The sequence below is a fragment of the Kogia breviceps genome, chromosome 7 (genome assembly GCF_026419965.1).
Source record: "Kogia breviceps isolate mKogBre1 chromosome 7, mKogBre1 haplotype 1, whole genome shotgun sequence".
In the NCBI taxonomy this organism is placed as follows: Eukaryota; Metazoa; Chordata; class Mammalia; order Artiodactyla; family Physeteridae; genus Kogia; species Kogia breviceps.
The window spans coordinates 63,649,977-63,672,381 of NC_081316.1; the positions used below are offsets into that span (position 1 = coordinate 63,649,977).

Genomic DNA, 22,405 nt, shown 5'->3' on the forward strand with positions numbered 1-22,405 from the left:
CCCCACTTTCCTCATAAGCAAGCTGAGGCCCAGAGAGGTCCTGGCTGGGCAGTGGTGGCCGCGACACTGGCCCCGGGCCGTTCTCCTGGCTCCCCATCCAGATGAAATCTCACAGCAGGCGGGCCCAGCATCAGCCGCTCCACTTTCTCGGTTGCCTGGGGCCTCAGAGCGACCCCTCCCAGTCACCCACTGTCCCTCGAGGACTGGGTGGGTCTGGGCTGGCCCACCCCAGCACCAGTTCGGACCAGACACTGACCTTGGGGCGCTTCCACCTAACGGCGGGCCCTGGGGTGCCCGTATAATACAGTGAGTCGTCGGTGGCGGGGAAGGTCGGGTCCTCAAAGAGCACCTTCCTGCGTAGACAGGCCCGTTTCAGGGCCGAGTAGTTCTGGTCCCCATAGGGCTTCACACAGGAGAACATGGTGGCCACTGACCCGGGAGGGGAGGCCGAGACAAGGCAGCAGAGGGCAGCTCCTGGGGCACCTGGGAGGACAGAAAATCAGAAGAGCCTCACTTCCTGAGGACTGGAGGCCCCGAGGGATATGCTGAGTGAGGTGGTCCCGAGTGCTGCCTCCCCACAGCCCTGGGAAGTGGGCACCCTCATCCCCATTGTACAGGCCAGGAACTGAGGCTCAGTGAGGGGGAGAGACCTGCCCAAGGTCACACAGCTGGTACGCACAGAGCAGGGAGAGGAACCTACTAACTCCACAGCCTGAATTTCCTCATTTCTGATGCTTAGAGGTGACGCCAGGCAGGCCAGGCGGGCCAACAGGGCACAGTCACGATGGCGCTCACGGCTGCCTGGCCCTGACCCAGGCCGCACCCACGACCTCCCTTCCTTTGTTCCACCAGCCTTCCTAGAGCTCCCCGGACAGAATCAGACCAATGGTGACCCAGCAGCTCCCTGGCTGGTGTCACACCCACAGGAAAGCAGCAGCACTGTCTCCATGTTTCCCTCCTCTGGACCCTCACGCCTTAGCCTAGAGCCGCAGGATCATCTCTGTCCTGTGTGGAAAACCCTTGGCCCTGGAGGCCCCTCCAGCCTTCAGTCACATCCCTTCTCACTTCCTCCTTCCAGCACTCTGCCTTCTCCACCGCACTTCCGGAATAAATGCCTCCAGTTCTGCAGGGAGCGCTCTCCTTCATGCTGGTGACCTAACTCCCCCCCCCACCCCTGAGGACTCCCAGCCCCACCCTGTGACCTTCCAATCTCCAAAGCCAGACTCTCCCACACGGCCTCCCAGACCTTGCAGGGTCTCACACTCCTGGACAGTCGGTCTCCCCTTACTAGGCCTCGGGGGCATCTAGCTCTGGTCTGGACCCATCTCCCCCTCTGACCTCCCCTCCCCCTCAGGGGTCCCCTGGCTGATGACCCCCACATCCCTGTCTTCAGCCTGGACCCCTCTTCTAGGCTTCCAACTGACCCATCTCCTGTGAGGGCCAAACTCCACAGCAGAGTCTGGACTTGAATCCACACGCAGCCCTGGCACACGAAGGTGCTGTGCCTATCAGCGTCCTCCCTTCAGCCCCCGCAGTCCAGCACCCTGAACCTTGTAGCCATGTGCTGACCAAATGCAAGAGACCCAGACTGGACTGACTCAGGAAAAGTCTCTGGGAGGGGAGGGGAGGAGAGGGAGCCGCATCCAGGTGCCCTGACAGAAGCTGGGACAGCCAGGCACCTGACTGACAGCCCCATCTATGGCCCTGTATCTCACACTCCATCTGAGCTGCTGGCTCCAGCTGGGAGCTCCACACCCCCAGGCCTACTTATCATTGGGCCTGCTCAGGGCAACACTGCAATCCCCACCCCCAAGACACAGGCCCCAACTTCGCAGCCTAGCTGAGGGAAACTGAGGCAAGGTAGGCCAGCTTCTAGGGCAAACATGAGTTTGTGAGCAAACTGATATGGGTGTCAGTCCCAGCTGTACTACTCACCTGCTGTGTGGCCCTGAACAAGTCACTCAACCTCTCTGATTCCCTATTTTCTCATCTCCACCATGGGAACAATGTTGCTTCAGTAACTGGAAGATGCCAGTAAAATTAACCAGAGGCTGCAGAGACTGCTTAGCAGGCCCGAGGGAAGAGGAAGAACAGAAGTAGAAAAGCCCCTCTCATTCCCAAGAGAGAACCTCCGTGTCTCTGGCACCTGCCGTGTGCAAACCACCTGGCTAGAGGTTGGCGTTAAGGATTTGCTGGGTAGGCCTTGCATTGTTGCCATTTTTCAGAAAAGAGAACTGAGGCTCAGTGAGGGGAGGCAACTTGCCCAAATTCCATGGCAGACTCTGGACTTGAACACACATCCTCTGACTTTGGAGCCTCCATCTTGGCCTGGTGACCCCAAAGCGTGGGCAGGGCTCACCCCACACACACCCTGGCTGAGCCAGCCCCACAGGAAAGGAAAGAGGAAGGCATTCAATGGAGGGGAAGAACAGGAAAGGAAGGAGGTGAGAATGGAGGGGTGAGGGTGGAACACGGATGGACAGAAGGGAGAGCAGGGCTGATGGTCCCTGCCTGCCAAGGGCCTGAGGGCTGGCCTGTCCTCTGCTCTGGACCCACAGCCACTCCATCTTCTGCCCATACATCATACAGGGTCCACCTGTCCCATGCTGTGTGACCTCAGGTCAATCCCCTTAACCTCTCTGGCCACCCCTCTACCCGGGAAGGCCAATAACCCTGCCCCTTACCACCCACCCTCCCAGCGCTGGAGGCCTGAGGGAAAGAGAAGGGGGAGCCTGGAGAGGCAGCCCCCGGGCTCTGGCACACAGCCACCAGGAGCACCCGTGAGCATCACAGTTTCCTGAAAGGCCAGTTCAGGACGCAATTTAAGCTGCAAGAATTAGATCAAAGAAGCTGAAAGCAGAAGCCCAGAAATCAGCTCTAGCAATTCCAGTGTTCAGAGCCCAGAACCCAAGGAGGAGGAGCGAGCTGGCCGAGGTCACAGAGCCAGGCCGGTGGAGAATGAGGGCTCTGGCCACCCTCCAGGCCACACAGCGGCCAACGCTGCTGGGGAGGTTGGCTCCTAGGACAGAAGGAGGAGCGAACAGAGAGGGGAAAGCTCGGCTCGGCCCAGGTCCAGAACAGGGACCAGGCCTGGCTGGCTGAGGGTCTGACCCAGTTCAGCCATCTCTCCAGCCTCACCCCTGCCCACCAGGCTGACCCTGGCCTACTTATGCCAGGCTCTCTGGCCCTGGCCTTTGCACAAGCTGCACCTCATGCCAACTGTCCTCCTGCACCCTCCATCTGCCCCAGGGTCACCTCCCACTCCATCCACTGAGTCAACACGCCCAAGGGGTCAGAGTCACCAGCCGCTGAGCTCTGCTCTCTCCCTATAGTTCCAGGCATAACCACTGACGGCTACAGATAAACCAGCAATCAGGAAAGCCAGCTTCTAAACGCTGGCCTCTTCTCCCTGGGTCTGAGATTGGGGCTGGGGCACGTCCTGTCTTCAGGACGCTGAAGTTTGAGCCAGGCACTAACAGGACAGCCTGAGCCTCCCAGCTGCCCCCCAGCCTGCCCTCTTCCCTCCCCCCCACCATTCTCCACCCTGGGCCTAGGTTCCAGTGCTACAAGCCCCTTTCAGTCCACTCAGGGCCTTTGCACACACTGTTCCATCCACACATGCACACCTGGAGAATTCTGGTCACCTTTCAAGACTCAGCCCAAGTACCTCCCCTACCTCCACAGTCCTGGAACCCCTGTTGACAGCGTCCATTACATTGTACCCCATCTGCACATGACTTGTCTGTCTCCCCAGCCTACACCCCTCCCGGACAGAGCCCATGTCCAGCTCCTCTCTGTATCCCTAGTGCCCAACATTGGGGAGCGGGGGTGGATTCAGTGAATTTGGGTTGAATGAGCCAACACAGATGATGCATGAGGAATTCCTTCACTGATGGGAAAAACAGGTTCAAAGAGTGGCCAGGACTCCCAAGAGGGATCAGCTTTCCATATCAGAGCTGCACCAGCTCTCAGGTCTCCTGAAGGCCAGGACTCACCCCTTCCCACTAGATCAGGCCTCTCTCTCTCTCTCTCTCTCTCTCTCTCTCTCTCTCTCTCTCTCTCTCTCTCTCTCCCCTCCTCCCCTCCTGCTCCTGATGTTGTCTGTGGAAGATACAGCTAAAGCCCTGGAGCTCTCTGCTGTGGTCCAGCCCTTCTCTAGCTCCTGACGGAGACTTAGCTTTAGTTTCGCAATGTCCCCCTAAGCTGTGAGACCTGGACAGGCCATGTCACCTCTCAGGGTCTGCATGGTCCGTGTGTGGAAGGAAGAGATAATGTGCCAGGGCCTTTGGGAGGATCAAATGAGACACAGCCGCATGGAACAGCACTTTGCATACTTTAATGCACTGTTTCCCTGGGGGATGTCAGCATGGATGTCTGGGTCACATCTACATTGTGTCTCCCCTGCCAGGAGCGTTACAACAATTCAGGGTTCCTGTCCCCAAGGAACTTCATGGTCTAGTGCAGCCAACAGACACAAGGCAGCATGGAATAGGCGTCATTCCACCAAGAGGGACACAAAGAAGCCTTCGCAAAGGCCTGGACCCAGAAGTCAGCTGTGCTTTAGGAGAGAAAGGCCACTCCAGGCAGAGGGAATAGCTCAAGCAAAGGCTCAGAGGCAGGAAAGCACAAGCTGATTCAGACCCAGCCTGGCACAGTGGGATTCCATAGGCTGAGCATGGGGGCACTGACCTGGGTCAGAACAAGGGCATGGGAGCACCCACCAGGGAGCTCGTGGAACCCAGTCTTCCAGCAGGTCAGTCAGACCTGAGTTCGAATCCCAGCTGCGCGACTTAGCGCTGTGTGTTCTTGGGCAATTTACTAACCCCTCTGAACTGCTATCAGCCCTTCCTGGTTCCAGCCTCTAAGGTGGCATCTGCCCCGGGGCCTGCCCCATAGGAGCTCTATCTATCCTCACCTTGGAAACAGTGTGTACCTCCTTCCGGGCGGGTGTGCCCTGATCTGCTGTCCCTGGACCTGCTGGAGGTGGCAGGGACAGGCCAGGGGTGCATAGGCAGAGCAAGGGCTCATCTTGCAGCAGGCCACACGGAGCCAGCTACAGGGCAGGCAGATACCACTGAGCCTTCCTGCACAGTTCAGCCACCGCAGCCAGGGGGAAACAGGAGACAGTTTCAGTCCCATTTTTTAGATGAGAACACAAAAGGAACATGTACCAAACCTGCAGCCCATTAGCTGGACCTCAGGCCTCCAGCCTCCTCATCACACCAGGGCTTCCCAAAGCAGGCCCCAGGTTAGTACTGTGATCATTTTAGGGGTCGCTCTAAGTTGCTTTACATGGCAGTCAATAAGTCAGTAAGAAAATTATTCCCCATCCACTTCTCTCTCAAGGAGAACTCAGTTCGGTCCAGCAAGTCTTGAAACCCTCACGGCCACGGCCCTCGCCCATCTACTTAACAAAGGAAGAGCCAGCCCCTGGCTCAGAGCAACAGCACCTGGCTGCAGCTGGATGGATTCTTCTGTTGTTTAAATTTAGTTTTAAGATTCTTCCAGTTACCTTGTACTTAGAGAGTAATACTGACTTCCCATTTAGAGTAAATGCACAGTTTCCTTTAAAAACTATCAAGGAAGAAGGAAGGTGATTTCAAGAAATCTGTTCAGTTCCCGGTGGTGCAGGCAGGAACTGCAGCCTTACATCACGCCTGGAGGGCAGGGTGCTGCCCAGGAAGGAGCCAGGACTGCGTTCCAGAACTGCGTGGCAGGGGAAAGTCACCTTACCTCTCTGAGCCTTGGGTCTTCCTCTAAGAGGTGGGATAACAGAGCCAGCACTCAGAGGGCCAAGAACAGCCAAGCCCATTTGAAAAAGAGAGGCTGGAGGGCTCACACTCACAGGTGACAAGACCTTTCACAAAGCTCTAGTAATTGACACCGTGTGGAGCTGGCATAGGGTAGACAAACAGACTAACGGAACAGACTAGAAAGCCCTCCAAGATAAAGACACCTGATTTTGACAAAAGGTGACATCACAGTGCATTAGGGAAAGGATGGTCTTTTCAATGCATGGTGCTCAGTTGACTAGCTATCTGAGTGGGAAAAGCTTCATCTTGACTCCGAATGCACACCACACTCAAAAGCAATTCCACATAGACTGCAAATCTAATCGAAAGGTAAAACAGTAAAGCTTTTTGAAGAAAATATTAGAAAAAGAGCATATCCAAACGGCCAATAGATGGAAGGAAAGTGCTGGACTTCACTAATCATCAAGGAAATGCAAATTAAAAGCACAATGAGATACCACTAGGCCCTGACCGGAATGGCTGCAGGGAAAAACACCGCACACACACGCACACGCGCGCGCGCACACACACACACACACACACACTCTCTCTCTCTCTCTCTCTCTCTCTCTCTCTCTCTCTCTCTCTCTCTCTCCCCAAGTCCAGCTCTTCCACGTTCGCTGTGGGCACTTCAACTGATACAACCACTTTGCAGAACCATCTGACCACATCAATTAAAGCTGGACAAATGCATACTCTATCATTCAGTAATTCTACTCCTAAGTATATACTGAACAGAAACACGTGCACATGTTCACCAAAAAACAATTACAAGAATGTTTAGTGTAGTAGTATTCGTTATAGATAAAAATTAGAAACAACCCAAAATGTCCATCACCAGAAGAAAGGATGAATATGGTGTTTAATGGAATATTATACAGTAATGAAAATGGACAAATTATTGCTGCATGCAACTCATGGATGGCTCTCATGTGCACAATAGTAAACAAGAGGGCTTGTTTACAAGTGAACAAGAGAAGCAATACTTTGATTCTACTGATGTAAAATTGAAAAGCAGATATAAGCCATCTATGGTGAGTTGAAGGCAGGATGGTGGCTGCCTTTGGGGGTAGTGATTGGAAGGGGTAGGAGGGGGCCTTCTGGGGTTCCAGTAAGACTGCTCCTTGATCTGGGTGGTGGCCGCATGGATAGGGTCACAGAGCTATGTATCTATGATTTACGCATTGTTCTGTAGGTCAGTTGTGCTTTAGTAAAAATCTTAAACAGAAAAAGCCTGTGCAGGGGCCCTGGGAAGAAGGCCTAGCTGAATCTAGTGACCCCGATCCCACCAGTTTTGGGGACATTACATACCCGTAGGGTCCTGCCTGGCACCCAGGGTGGGAAGACCCAGGGGGTGTGGAGCAGGGAAGAAGCCCTGGCTGGGTCACAGCACTAGTCCGGGCTTGGCCTTTTTCATGCACAGGCTGTGACCTCCTGCGAGCCGCCTCCTCTGTCTCTCAGGACACCTGTGGCTTTGACCCTTGAGGTGCTCAAGTCCAAGTGAGGATCCCACAAGGTCGGGGTGGCAGCCCCACACCGCACTGGGCACACACCTCCAAAGCTTCCTCTCTGAGGAGGGGGTACCTACCAGCCAGGCCCCATCCTCAGGAGATGTTCTCGGCCCTGAGGGCAGGCAAGGCATTCAGGGAAAGGAACTGAGCTGAGGCAAAGTGGCAGTGCGGGTGCAGGAGGAGACCACAGGCAAGGCTGCCCAGGATCCCAGCCAGAGGTCCCGGAAGGCCAGGCGCAGGGATTGGGCTTCGTCCTGAGGTGATGGAGAGAGGCAAGGGTGCTGAGCAGGGGATAGGGACTTGAGATCCACCTGGCTGCCACATGGAGAATGCACTGGAAAAGGACACGACCAGGGCAGAAAAACCAGAAGGCAGGCCAGAGAGCCTGTGTGCCCATGTGTGAACGCAGAGCTGGTTGGGAGGCAGACCCAACTCTATTTGGGGACCAGCAAGTTGTGGGAGTGAAAGGGGACTGCAGGAGGCCTGCTGTGGGTCCCTCCTCTGTACGCCAGTTCCCACACCCCACAGTGGGTGCCCATGGCGCAGCATGGCCCGGCAGAGTGGGTGCCATCCAGGGCGGGCCGAAGGAGCCAAAGATGCCCGACAGACAAAGCCCCCCGACCCCAGGCCCGCTCCCTCAACCTCCCACCACATGCAACTCCAGGCAACAGAGCCCCCTCCCCTATGCCACATGACCAGGGAAGGGCTGAACAGCTGCAGCTTATAATTCAGGGAACAGTCAATTCCAACATGCTCATCTTCTCTGGCACCCCTCTGGGCTGGTCCTGAGCTGACAGGAGGGGGTCAGATCCTCACGGCAGTCCCAGGGAGGAGAGGCACAGGGTGACAGGCACAGACCAAGAACTAAGCCAGACACACTGTGGTCAGTGGTCCCAGAAGCAATGCATGTTGCAGGTGGGGCTATAGGGGCAGGAAGAATGGTGGTGTCTCTTCAAGATGGAATTGGACAGAGCAGGGCTGGAAGGCTAGGCGGGAATCTGCAGGGGGAGCACACAGGCAGGATGCACTCCAGGTGGAAGGAAGGTGGAGAACATCAGGTAACAGCCAGAAGGCCAGGGTGCAGAGCTTTTCCCAGTGGGGAAAGCTGGCAGGACCGGCTTTGCAAGACTGGGATGCCAGCTTCGGGAAGCGGGCTCTCACTGAGGGCAGGGGGCAGCCAGGGAGGGGTGGAGGGGTGAGACAGAGGGTCAGGTGCTGAAGTAGTAACGCGAGCCAGGGAGAGCCTCGGCCAGAGGCAGGGCAGGGAAGGCCAGAGGCCAGGGAGGGGGCCTGGAGCCTCAGAGTTCAGGTTTTATCAATGAGTTCATTCCCTTTCATTGTAGAGCCACTCCCACTCCTCTCTTGCCCCACGAGCCACTGTTTCAATAACATGCTCCACACATCTCTGTCGGGCTTCCCTGGTGGTTCAGTGGTTGAGAATCCAACTGCCGATGCAGGGGACACGGGTTCGTGCCCCGGTCCGGGAAGATCCCACATGCCGCGGAGCGGCTGGGCCCGTGAGCCATGGCCGCTGAGCCTGCGCGTCCGGAGCCTGTGCTCCGCAACGGGAGAGGCCGCAACAGTGAGAGGACCGCGTACCAAAAAAGAAAACAAAAAAAACCACATCTCTGTCTGTCCGACTGTGGTTGTGTTGTGGCCTCCCAGGGCCCCATCTCCCCCATGCACCATGTGCTGAGGAACGGATGGCAGGGTGGCAGGGGAGAAGGGGGGAGGAACGTGAGGTGCGCCGGGGCCACTGGGGCTCCAGCAGCAGAACCAGGGGGCCAGGCCCAGTGAGTCACTCTGGCCAAGGCCGAGCAGGCGTCACCCGGACTGGGAAATCCTGTCTTTCTTCTCCACTGCCCTTCCCTTATGGTTTCGGTCTGTGTCCAATCCAGTCTCCACCCAGCTGCAGTGATCTTTCTGATACGTAAACCCGACCAAACGCTCTGTGCTAAGAGACAAGTGGGTCTGGAGGGCAGGGCCAGGCATGTTTGGGGCTCAAGGTCTCTGGCTGGTCCTGGGGGACAGCGGTCCTGGGGCGCTGATGTCCCCCGGCCGTGTATATGAGGGGAAAGCTAGCCTCGGGGCTGGCTCGCTGTGTGGCCCTGGCTAAGTCCCGAGGCCTCTGCCGGTCAGCGGTTCCCACTGGGACTTGGGTGTTGTGACGAGGGGGCCAGGAAGCCTCAGTAAGCAGGTGAGATCCAGCTGGATCTGCCGGGCATCAGCAGGGACAGGAAGAAGCTGGGAACCTTCGTGGGCAGCAGGCTGGCCAAGGCTCAACATCAGGCAGGGTGAGCGGCTGGCTTGGGCACTGAAAGTCACTGGGCCTGGGAAACCCATCCCAGCAGCACATCTGGTGAGAAAGTGCAGAGGGAGGGGCAGGTGCCACTGAGCTCTGGAGCAGCAGCGGCTCTTCCCTATCCTACTGGGGTGGGGTTGACACCTGCAGCTGCAGCTCACAGGCGCTGCTCACTCCCCACAGGGGAAACAACCTACAAAAATGAGACTTGATCAGGTCACTGAAGCTGCCTCAGCTCCACTGGGCTGTGTGACCTCAGGCAAGACCCTGCCCTCTCTGGCCTGCAGGCTCTCACCATTGAATGGTGGAGAGGGGGACACTTCTTGCTCTTTTCCAATCAGCTATGTTTGTCATCAGGACAGCCTTTTTTCCTGCTCCCTGCATAGGTAGTCTGTGCCTCTAGCACCACCTGCCTCCAAGAATCAAGACTGGAAACCTGGTGGGATGGTGCCCATTTCTCAGACTGGGAAACTGAGGCTAAATTCCTAGGTCAAACTCCTGCACACACTCAGAAATGAGCTGTACCATTCTCACTGCATAGATGGGGCCCAGGGGGTGCAGAGAGGGAAGAGGTGCATTCAGGACACTCAGGAGCCTGTCTCATGTCAGAGCTCTGCTCTGCCTGGCCCACCACTCTCTCCCTCAAGCAAAGGCAGTGACCCACTCATCAGCTCCAGGGAGTCCCACTCAGCTGCATGCCCCCATTCAACCTTCCCACACCTGCTCTGTGGCTGGCCAAGGGGGCAGCGAAAAGTCAGACCGGGCTCAGCCCGGGAGGTCAGCCTGGTGGAGGAGAGACAGCAACCCCAGCACCAGACAGAGAGATCTGCTCTAAGAGGGCAGTGATGCGTTCAGACGGGGCAGGAAAGGCTCGAGGAGGAGGCGGCATCTAAGCAAGAGCTCATAGGGTGGGCTGTGATTTTTATGAGACAGAAGTGGAAGGTTCAGAGGAAGACGGAACCTTCTGGGAGGAGGAAACCATTTAGGCAAGGCGGGAGGACAGGGTGCAGGGGAGAGGAAGAAAGAAAGGGTTAGCACGGCAACACTGCCACAGCCAGGTTATGGGGACCCTGAAAGCCAAGCTAAGGACTCAGGGAGCGTGCCAGGGTGTGAGCTGGGCTCCTGGAGGATTCGCAAGAAGTCTGGATGGAAAGGAGGCCAGGACGCAGGCAGGGAGACCAGGCTGTAGAAATGGACCTGCAAAGCATGGCCTTGGCCATGGAGATCCAATGGAGACCCACACTGGGGCAGGGTCCACAGCACACAGCCAGGCGCTGTCTGGGAGTTTGGCTGGGGGTCCTTCCGTGGAGGCACCAGGAGGCTCAAGACCTCCCAGGATGAGAACCACGTCTCTGGGCAAGCAGCGTGTTGGCAGCACTTCCGGGCTCCGGGCGCTGCTCTGCCCCGTGTCACATTCCTGCCCAAGGCAGCCTTGAACGCCAGTGCCTCCTCCTCCCCATGCCCAGAGAAGGAATCAGAGCCTCAGAATGTCCCGTCCACAATCTCATCCTCAGATGGGGAGAATGGGGCCAGGAAGGGACAAGAACAGTTACCTCTTTGTGCCTCAGAGTTCTCATCTATGAAATGCAGGTCTCCTGCTCTGCTGGCCCAACCTGCCCTCACCTCTGGCTCCCCTCACACATCTCTGCTCTAGGCAGGACTTAGCCCCAATTGTCCTTGGTATACTCATCTGCAAACCGGGGCTCCCGGCCTGGCCTTCACAGGGTGATGGTGGGGATCAAGTGACCCTGCACAGCACTGGGGCTATTGAATGAATGTCTGAGATGCACTCCACTCTGGAAGGCTTAACCTACTGTTATGTTAAGGACCCCAGGATGGGGTCTGGTCCCTGGGTCAACCCATGGGGACACGCCAGCATGCTCCCCTCTTCCAAACATCCCTGAGCTCTGCCTACTGTGGGCTCAGGCTGGGCTCGGGGCCAGAGGTGCAGCAGCCCAGGCTCTGCCGGCAAAGGCTCCTAGGCTGAGGCAGAAGCAGACGCTGAGGGTGACCCCCTGGGGGAAGCCAGCAGCTGTGGGCACCCAGGAGGGGGATCTCTGAGAATGGTGCCTGCAATGACACTGCAGTTGGCTCCTGTGGTAGGCTGAATAATTGCCCCCAAGAATGTCAGCATCCCAATCCCTGGAACCTGAGAATGTTACCTTATACGGCAAAAAAGACTTTGCAGATGTGATTAAGGATCTTGAGATGGAAAGATTATTCTGGATTATCCGGGTGGGCCCTAGATGTAATCACAGGTGTCCTTAAGAGGGGGACAGAGGGAGATTTGACTCCAAAAGAGGAAAAGGCAACCAGGTTACAGAAGTAGAAAGAATGGGGTGATGAGGTCATGAGGAACGCCGACAGCCACAAGGAACAGAGGCTCCCCTGGAGCCCCCAGAAACAACCAGCCTGACACCTTAATTTTAGCTCGTAAGACTCTTTGCAGACTTTTGACCTCCAAAACAGTAAGAGAATAAATTTGTGTTGTTTTAAGTCACTGAATTTGTGTTAACTTATTATAGCAGCGAAAGGAAATGAATACCATTAGTATCATTCCTGTGGGTAAGTAGGTAGTCTCACACCTCTCTCCTGCTCAAGGAAGTGAGTGAGTGAGGATCAAGTTGTTACTCCTTGAACTGCTCCAATGGAAAACAAAGTCACCCCAAACTTCAGTGTCTTAGTTACTATATTATTAGTAACACACCAGTTGAGTCCTACCACATTACCCTAACTGGCAGAAGTTACCCAGCAGTGGGCAATGGGGCAGGGGCTGGCTGGGCAGGGCCAGGCAGATCAGGCCAGCAGGCTCTCTGCCTTTTGTCCCCCGGGCTGCAAGATCCTGAGGCCATCCTGGGCGTACCCTGAAAGTGCTGGCCAGCTGGGTACCAATGAATGGGCTTGGTCTAGTCCGGCCACCAGTCCTCTGTCTCACAGCTGACCACGTGCACCACTGTGGCAGAAAACCACAGTCCACACCCACAGGCCACCATAGCCTCAGCCTGTGGCACCCTCATACCCCTAGTCCTGGGAAAGCTGAGACCCCTAGAAACACATCCCTGAACAATCAGAACGGGGAGCAATAACTCGGGCCATTACAGGCCAGCAAATGTTCACATTTCACAACGTCCTACGTCCAAGCCTGAAGGCTGGCTTCCTAAAAAAAACTGGATTAGAACCCAAAAGGGACTTGGCCCATTTTGCCATTAGTGAGCAGGGAAAGGCAAGGCCTGAGGCCAAAGTGAAGTCAGCAGCTCGGCCTGAACTAAAGTGAAGCAATCCCAGGGCATCACCATCAACCCAGGGAGGAGAAGCTGCAGAGTCTGGGGCCCTCGAGGCGAGGCCCGGGAGGACCATTGCCAGCCAAGGAATGTTTTGAGCAGAAAGGGCAAGGCATGAAGGGGCAGAAGAGGTCTCTGGAGGGGCTAGAGGAGTGGAGGGGAGGGGGTTCTAAAGGCACTCAAAACACTTGAGGACCCTGGGGCAGAGAAAGGCAGGGTTGAGGTGAGAAGACCAGCAGCAGACAGACTTCTCACCTGCCAGGCCCCAGATAGTGAGCCCCGCCACAGGAGGGCTGAGAAGGCCACAGTTCTCAACCACTGAAGCCAGGAGGGGCTTCCACTTCAATGGGAGAGACCCTGTTTCCTGTCACCCTTTTTCTCCCAAAGTCGGCCCCTCCTTCCTCTGGGTTGTCCCTCCCCCGGGGAAGAAGGGATTAAGTGATGCTGATTGTTAGGTACTATTAGTTATAATGACTACCAGACACCATGTACTTCTAAGCACTTTTAGTGATGTGATTTAACTTCATCATCAACCCCTAAATCCCTATGATTAGGCAGCATTTAGCTCCATTTTGTATATGAGGAAACTGAGACTCACAGGGGAAGTTCCCTGCCTCAAGGTCACATGCAGAGCCAGCCTCAGCGAGGAGAAGGCTTGACACAATGACAGGCCCTGCAGGTAGGAGAGATCATGGAGACAGGCTTCCCTGTGGCCACTGGGGGCTCCGGGAGGGCCACCTGTTCAGGGATCAGGGCTTCAGGGCTGTCCTGAGAGCCCACAGGGAAGGCAGGGGCAGAAGTAGCCAGAGACAGCACTGGCCTGGGAGCAGTGGCCTGGATGTCATCCCCAAAAGCCCACAGGCCTCTCACACTCCATCGACTTCCCCCAAATCTGCTCCACCCCCAGTGGTGGCTCCATCTCAGATAGGGCTCCCCTACCCACCCTTCCCCATGCTCCACCCCCCCCTCCTGTGCAGGCTCTGGGAAGCCCTATCAGATGCTCTCCTCAGGTGCCAAGCCTAGCCCTGGTTGGGGAGTTGGGGAGGGGAGAGGCGAGGGGAAAGAGGAAGGGGCCTCTCCCTGCTCGGGCCTCCCTAGCAACTCACCCACAACAGAGCCAAAGATGACACTTCTGGGTTGCACATCTGATGATTTAATGCCCCTCCCCATGGGCTATCAGTCACATGCTTCCAGGCCTTTACCCATCTATTCCTTGGGCCTGCAGTGCCCTGCCCGTTCTTTTCTGCTTGGTGAACTTTTCATCCTTCAGTACCCAGCACTGATATATCCTTTGCAGTGAAACCTTCCCCAGCTCCTGCGCAGGGACTGGCTCCCAGCACTGGGTGCAACTCTGGGCAGGGGCTTCTCGGTTTGACCCATGTGTCTCGTCAGTCAGAAGAGAGGTTCCTCAGGGCAATGACCCCGCCTAAGCACCTTGATGTCCAGGCTCCCAGCTCTGGCCTGAAGCAGCAACAGCTGGGCCCAGCCTGCCCCGCCCTCAGCCTGGGAAAGCAGCCAAGCCTCACCACCCCCACCCCAGGACTCTGCAGACTGCAGCAAAGGCTAGGCCCAAAGACCCTGGGTGGAAGGCTTTCAATCCTTGCAGCAGAATACAGTAGTTCCTTCAGGAGGCCTCACACTCATAGGGTAGGCTGAGCTCCACACTCAAACACCCTCCCTTCCAGGAAGTCTGCCCAGATTTCTCCCTCCCCAGAATCCTACAAATAACTGCCCTCGGCACTTCTCTCTTCAATGCTGGTGTAGGGGGAGGATTCTGGTTTGAGAGCCAGGGCAACCCAGGTGCAAATTCTGGTTCAACAGCCCTGAGAAAGACAGTAGGTCACTTCACCTTCTGTTCCTCACTCTCCTCCACCCTGTGGGGTCTGGGGCTGAATCCCACCACAGGAAATGAAGCCTGGCGAGAACTTGGCACCTGTTAACGATCTGTCCTGCTTCACCTCTGGAACCCAGGTGGGTCTCCTCAGACTCCCAACTCTGAATGGTGGTGGCAGGATCAGAGCAGCCCAAGATCCATTCTCCCCCAGCTCTCCCTGCCTCCCTGGCCCCCTCACACACACACCCAAGCCCAGCAGCCCAGGAAAAAGGCCCCTATTCAACCTGGGAAGATGGTGAGGAAGGGAATCGGTTGTGGCCTTGCCCCCTTTCCCAAGCCGGGGGACGGCGGATGGGGAGGTACCCAGGCGGGGGGGGTTGTGGAATTGAATGGGTGGAGGCCTGGGAAGGGACACAAAAGGGGAATTGTGAGCAAGAGGAGGGCGAGAGCCGGTCAAGCCCCGGGAGGTAAACCCCGGCGCGTAAGCACCATGAAACCAGCTCCGGACACTTGAGTGCAGTGGGAAGAGGCCCCTAGCCTCGAGCGGGGATGGGGACGAACCCCCGGGCCCGGGGTGGATCCTGGAGGTCCCCGCCCCCCACGGGCCTCAAAGCCAGCGCTCCTTCCTCCCCGGCTGCAGGATGTGCAACCCCACACCCACCGATTCGTGCTCACAGGGCACGCGCTGGCCCTCGCTGCACCCGTAACACACACACACACACACACACACACACACACACACCTCCGAAACACACACATGAACACACGCGCGCTCGCACACGCCTCCCTCTGCGCAGCGCCTCCTACCTGCCGCGTCGCCGCGGGTCCAGCGGACTCGGGGATGCCGGGCTCGGCGCTGGCACTGGAGCAGAAGCTGGGCAGGCCCCCTCAGCTGCCTCCGGCTCCGGCCGGAGATCAGCTGGGGCTGGCCTGGGGCGGGGGTCAGGCTAGGACTCCCGGGCGGCCGGGCCCGCCCAGCGGCCTCCGCCCATTGGGGGACAGAGGCGTGGTTTCCAGCCGGGCGGGAGGGCCAGGATTGCAGCGCATGCGAACTGGCGCCGAGCTGTGAGGTGAACAGGCAGGAAGGCGGCTGCAGAGTTCCCGCTGAAGAGTAGACGAGGATTTGGGGGCCTGCGCGGCCCAGCCCGACCCCTTTCGGCTTGATCGGGCCCGCGTTCTCCGGTCCCTCCCTCCCAGCATCTCCGGGAGTTCCCCAGAGCCCGGCCTAGGTCGGCACCGAGGCAGGGGGCTGGGAAAAGAAGGACTAGAAGAGGCGAGCGCCCATCTCTTCCCTATCTCCATGTCCATATCCATCCCCAAGATTCTGGATGGAGGAGCGAGCGGGACCCAGACCCCAGGAGTCAAAAGGAGGGCCCTTGTCAGATGGGGAAAGCAAGCTCCAGGCCCGTATTGAGTATTTATTTACTCAATATGCTGTGATGGGGCGACAGCAGGAGGGGCATATTTCCCAAATAAGACTAAGAAGGTTTGTGAGTGACCAGCCCTAGCACAGAGTAGGGGCTCTGGGACAGCAGGGCAGACGTGTTTGTTATGCTCATCTGAGGCCTGTGTCAGCCCACTTCGCAGATGGAGAAGCTCAGACCCACTCATCTCTCCTTCCAGTGTTCCCAGTGTACCTCTAAGTCACTCTGACTAATCAGCCCCCTCTTTTGTATTTCAGACTGTTGGAGCTACAAGAGGAGTGTTTCGTGGTGGTTGCAAGAATGCACACTGGACTCACTGCCTGGGTTCATATTAGCTGTGTGACCTTGGACAAGTGACCCAAACTCTCTGTGCCCCAGTCACCTCACCTATAAAATTATTGTAGTAGCACCCACTCCATGGTGTTGTTGTGGGGATTAAATGGACTGAGTCATGTAAAACCCCTAGAGTGGGCCCTGACTCGAAGTAAGTGCTCTCGATGTTATTTTAATCTAGCCCAACCCCCTCATTTTCTGAAGACACTGGGTCCTAAGAGCAGAGACATGTACACATGGCTGGTTAGAAGCCCAGCCATCCTAGGATATTAGACCTGGAAGGGCCCACGTCAGAGCCCATCTCTGGCAGCTCCCACCTTCTCTGACAGTTGAGGAAAGGGACCTAGAGAGGGACAGTGACCTGTCCAGGGCACCCAGCCTGGTGGAGTGGGGGAGGCATTGGCCCTGCTCTTGTTAGGGGTTGAGATGGAGAGGTTTCCAGACAAGCCAGGAAGAGCTTGGTCTCCCCCCAAATTGGGGGAAGGGGCAGGGTTCTAATGATGCTCTGGCCCCAGGTCCCTGCTGGTCGGTTGCTATAAACTGATTCACCGAATGGTGCCATCACGGGGCCTGCTGTGCAGGTGGTTTTCCCATGTAATTCTCACAACCACCCTTGGCAGGAGCTCTCATTAGCCCCATTTTACAGATGATAGAACTGAGCCTCAGGAGATGCCCCGGTCACACAATCAGGAAACGGCAGAACTGGGATCCTCCCTACCGTCTGACCCCACTCACGCCATTCCCCTCTTCCTCCTCCTCTATCCTCCTCGTCCTCTTCTCTCCCCCAGGGAAAGGCCACCTCTGATGGCTTCTTGACTGGCTGTCCAACCTCTGCTGCATCCCCCTGTAACTGGGAGCTCATTTCCTCACAGGGCAGCCCTTTCTACTTGTCTTGGGAGAGTCTTTGTCACCCAGAGCTGACCTAGTTCTCTCTTCCTAGTTCTGCAGGACTCCATAGCCTCCACCCCACCAGAGCCCTGGAGAGAATCTTCTTTGCTACAGGCCAGCAAACCCCTATCTTCATTGCTCCTGTATGTAACGAGTTTCCCAAGTGAAATCCTTATAATAATAATTTCTTTTAAAAATCCCAACAGATCTGATTGTCTAGCTATTGAGAACCCTAAAGGAAGCCCCTTGGCATGGGAAATGGCTCAACATGGAGGCTCCTAACGCCTGCTGTCTTGGGGTAAAATATTCAAGTAACCATTCAAGTTCCCCCACACCCATCTAGCCAAGGGGACGGGATCGCAGGGAGAGGAGTGGAGTTGGACATTACAGAACTTTTCAGGACATGCAGAACTAATGGTATTCTCCTGAGTCTGGGAAATGGGAGAGTCACACTGGACTCCAGGGGAGAGCACACACCATGGAAAATAGGGATATGAAGGACAAAATGAACTTTGAGTTGCTCTTAATTCCATGCTACTCTGAAACACTGCTTACATTTTGTTAGTATCCTGGATATTACTAAGAACCAGCCAAAACCAAGTGGGATTTATTCAGGAATACAAAGTTGGTTTAATAATAGGAAATCCATTAATAGCATTAGTTTGCTAGGGCTGCCAGAAGAAAGTACCACAAACTGGGCGGCTTAAACACAAACTTATTGTCTCACACATCTGGAGGCTAGAAGTCCAAGATCAATGTGTCATCAGGGTTGGGTCCTTCTGAGGGTTGTAAGGGACAATCTGCTCCGTGCCTTTCTCCTAGCTTCAGGTGGTTTGCTGGCAATCCTTGGCATTCCTTGGCTTGTAGACACAACACCATGATCTACGCCTTCATGTTCACATTTGTTCTCCCTGTATGTCTGTCTATCTCTGTGTCCAAATTTCCCCTGTTTATAAGGACACCAGTCATATTGGATTAGGGTCCACCTAATGACCTCATTTTAATTTGATCACCTCTGTAAAGACCCTATTTCCAAATTTACATTATGAGGCACTGGAAGTTAGACTTCAACATCTTTGGGGGGGACACAATTCAACCCATAACAAGTATGCACCATATTAATGAACCTAAGCGGAAAACCATGATTTTTTTCTATAGATGCCAAGAAAGCCTTTAACAAAATTCAACACTGATTCACATTCAGTGAAATAGGAAGTGAGGGATACGTTCTCAACATGATAAAATGTAGTCCTAAAGCCGACATCTTATTTAATCAAGAAACACAGGAAGCACTTCCACTAAGATCAGAAACAAGGCAAGAATAGCCACTATCTACACCACTATTCCACATCGTACTAGAGGTATTAGCCAATGCAATTAAACAAAATAAATAACTTAAGGCCTAAGACTGAGTAAAGGAAAAAAAAAACTATCTATTTGCAGATGATATAATGTTACACATGAAAAAAAAAAAAAAACCAGAGAACCAATGATAAAACTAATTCAAATAGTGAAAGAGTTCAGTGAAGTAGCAGGATTCAAAATTAAAATACAAAATTCAATGGCCTTTATATATATAAATAATAAACAAAGGTCATAAGGGTAGACAAAACCCTTTTCATTAAAAACAAAAAAAGATTAAGTGCTTAGGAACAAATTTAATGAGAAATGCATAAAACCTACATGAGGAAAATTTTAAAACATTCTTGAAAGACACCAACTAAGAACAAATGGAAAGATATCCCCTGTTCTTGGATTTTATGACTCAACATTATAAAGATGTTAGTTCTCCCTAAGTTAATTTGTAAATTCAATACAATCCCAATAAAAATACCAGCAAGCTCTCTTATGAAGATAGACGAGATGCAGAGTCCATATGGAAAGATAAACATGCAAGAATGGGAACGCTGAAAAAGTAATACTATGAGGAGGAAATAGCTTTAGCAGACATAGAACAATAAAAGCTTCTATAATTAAAAATAGGTGGCAGACTTCCCTGGTGGTGCAGTGGTTAAGAATCCACCTGCCAGTGTAGGGGACATGGGTTCGATCCCTGGTCCAGGAAGATCCTACATGCCGCGGAGCAACTAAGCTCGTGCGCCACAACTACTGAGCCTGCGCTCTAGAGCTCGTGCTCCGCAACAAGAGAAGCCAACGCAATGAGAAGCCCGCGTCGCAACGAAGAGTGGCCCCCGCTCGCTGCAACCAGAGAAAGTCCACACGCAGTAACGAAGACCCAATGCAGCCAAAAATAAAATAAACAAATAAATAAACAACTGCCTCACTCTCCCCGGGACCCCTTTTGCCCCTCAGATCCCTTCTCCCACAGCCAACTGAACTTTCTAGAATACAAATCCAATCTTATTTATAGCTCCAAACTCTTGAGACCAGGAGTAAAGAAAAAAAAAAAAAAAGACATTTTAAAAACGTCATTTCTGTGTTCTTGGGAGTATGAGAACTCACCTTCCGGAAAGCTGCTCTTCTGCTGGGAAAATGGGTTAATGGGCCTGTTTGTTCCTCCAAGGCCAGGCTGAGTCTAGGCTGGAGGTGGGGAGAGGGTCGTCACCACTGTAGAATAATTCTGCAATTCCAGGGTGGAGAGAGACCAGCTCTAACAACTGTTACGACTTTGAGTCAAGGCTAAGAGATTGGCAGTTCCCCACCCCCACCGCGAAACTCAGGCAGCAAGCCCGGGAGGCCCCTTTAAAGCCGGTGGTTCTGCTCTCCCGGCTTCAGGCTCTGGCTCAGAGCCCAGCCTTGACGGGCGGAGTCCTCACTCTGATTGGGCAGCGACGGGAGGGGCTTCACTCAGGGCCCGAGCAGACAAACACTCGAAGTAGTTATCGTTCAGAGCTTCCGCTCCCCAGGGCTGCATTCTGAGCTGGGGTTGGGCCTGGGGCCCTCACAGTGAGACGCTGGAGCCACTGCGCCTTTCTGGCCCGCTTTCCCTTCCACTGGGGCTGGGGGCAGGGAAGGCATCTCTCGGGGCCCTTCAGGCTCGGACTTGGTCTCCCCAGAATCATTATTTGCTCTTTTCTTCCGGGTTTGAGGGAGGGGATAGGTATAGGCATCGGGGTGGAGTAAACTGAGGTGGGGCCTTACCTTTGAGCTCCACCCTCCCCTCCTGCCTCGATCTGGCCTTGTGCAGCTGCAGCCTTCAGTTCTGGGTGTGGGCCTCAGTCTCCACATTTGCCCAATGGGGATGATAATAATCCCTGTTCCCTGGACGGGGTGGGGGGGGGGATACAAGGAAGTCAGGGGCTTGGAGGTGCTTTATAACATGATATCTCTACAAATTAATTTAGATGTTTAAAAATATCTTAACTTTTTTTCTTGCATCGCTTTTAGATTTGGTCCTGGGTACATTTTTTTTTCTATTATAAATGGTACTTTTACAAATGACTTTTCCTGATCGCTTGTTACTACTATATAGAACTTAAATTGATTTTTGTATATTGATTTTGTACTGGAAGACTTGGTACATTTAAAAATTATTTTAATTAATTAACTGTAGGATTTGTGTGTGTGTTTTGGTGGGTTTTCTAAGTAGGCTAATGGTTCTCAATGAGGTGTACTGCCCCCGGGGGGAGATCTGAAAATTTGTAAGGGAGTTTTTTGTTGTGCCCAAGAATTTACACATCATAATTCATACAATTTTGTCTTTTATATTACAATAAAAATTATATTGATTTTCAGAAAATATATGTGTGGACAGATTATATTCTCTAAGAATTTCATTTCAGGATAGGGAGTATAGCATTAATTTTGTGGGGAAATTGGATCTGATAGGGTTGCAAGCCTCTGAAGTTCTGATACTTTTCTTTCTTTGTTCAAGTAATTAGCATTTTATTTTTTTATTTTTCATTTTTTATTTTTTGGCTGCCCTGCATGGCTTGTGGAATCTTAGTTCCTGGAAGACCCATGCCCTCAGCAGTGAAAGCGTGGAGTCCTACCCACTGGACTGCCAAGGAATTCCCTCATTATCATTTTAAATCTTTATCTTGCCTTGCTGTGCTCTCAAGCCTTGGACAATGTTGAACAGTAGTGATGATGGACACGTCTAGTCTTTTCTGACTCTTAAAGGAAATGCTTTCACCTTTTACCAAGATTTTCTTTAAATCACAAACGGATGTTGAATTTTATCAAACATTCCCTCCCCCCGCCACGTCTGAGATATTCATATTTCTCTTGATGTGATGTACCACATTGACAGATATTCCTTTTTTATCCATGTATTCTGATTCCTTTTCTAATGCTAAGCCCACCTCAAATTTCTGGGATAAATCCAGCTAGGTGCTCTGACATCCTTTTTACATATTGCCACATTGTCTACTAGCGTTTCGTGTAGGATTTTGCATCTGTGTTTGTTAGTGAGACAGCCCTATCATTTTCCTTGCTCGTGGGGTTCTTTTCAGCTAGGCCACCTGGTGAAGAGAGTTGGAAGCACAGGCTCCTGGAGCCCAGATTTACCCAGACCCAAGGACCAGCCGCCCGCCTCCGCGCGGAAACTGTATGCAGGGCGCGCCCCCTGGCGGCTTCGGCGCGCAAAAGAGCCCGATGAGCCAGGCGAGGGGAAGGGAACCAGGTAACATCAGGTGGTGCCAGGGCTGCGCGTGCCGTGGGCCTTCGCTGGGCCTGGTGACAGTGAGCAGCCCAGCTTCAGAGATGGGTTGACCAGGACCCAGAGTGACAAAGTAGTCCTATAAATGTGGCGTTCTGACTCTTCTGAGCTGTGAGTTTCCTGAATCTCAATCTCTTTACCCATAAAGTGGGGATAATCCACCTGCCTGTCAGGAAAATGGGAGGAAGTTGTCACAGCACAGAATTCAGACTTTTCCAAGGACACAGAGGTGTCCTCTCCCGACACCTCAGCATTCGTGTTTTCTTGTCTGTTACAAGCACTTGATAAATGGCAAGAGTGGGAAGAGAATTCAGGGTTAATGATACTCAGCTGTCCAGAATGAGTTCACATCACGGAGGTCTGTGTGAAGGAATCACATCTGTTAATTTATTAATTTTTGTTCATTATTTCATTACTGT

At 53.9% G+C, this 22,405-nt stretch overlaps 1 protein-coding gene across 4 annotated transcripts in view; it reads right to left on the reverse strand.

Moving 5' to 3' along the window:
- CAPN5 (calpain 5) overlaps positions 1–20,271 on the reverse strand; it is a 55,528-nt gene extending 35,257 nt beyond the window's left edge. Inside the window, exons 1-2 of one of the 4 annotated variants that reach the window (XM_067038434.1) lie at positions 19,829–20,271; positions 257–483 (exon numbers count right to left, since the gene is read on the reverse strand). In XM_067038434.1, the coding sequence (XP_066894535.1) occupies positions 257–421 (165 nt within the window). In that variant the 5' untranslated portion in view covers positions 422–483; positions 19,829–20,271. Of the gene's footprint in view, positions 1–256; positions 484–15,527; positions 15,733–19,828 lie in introns of those variants that run through there. The other 3 variants (XM_059068298.2, XM_067038436.1, XM_067038435.1) reach the window with 3 other exon arrangements.
- Between the last annotated feature and the right edge of the window lie 2,134 nt (positions 20,272–22,405).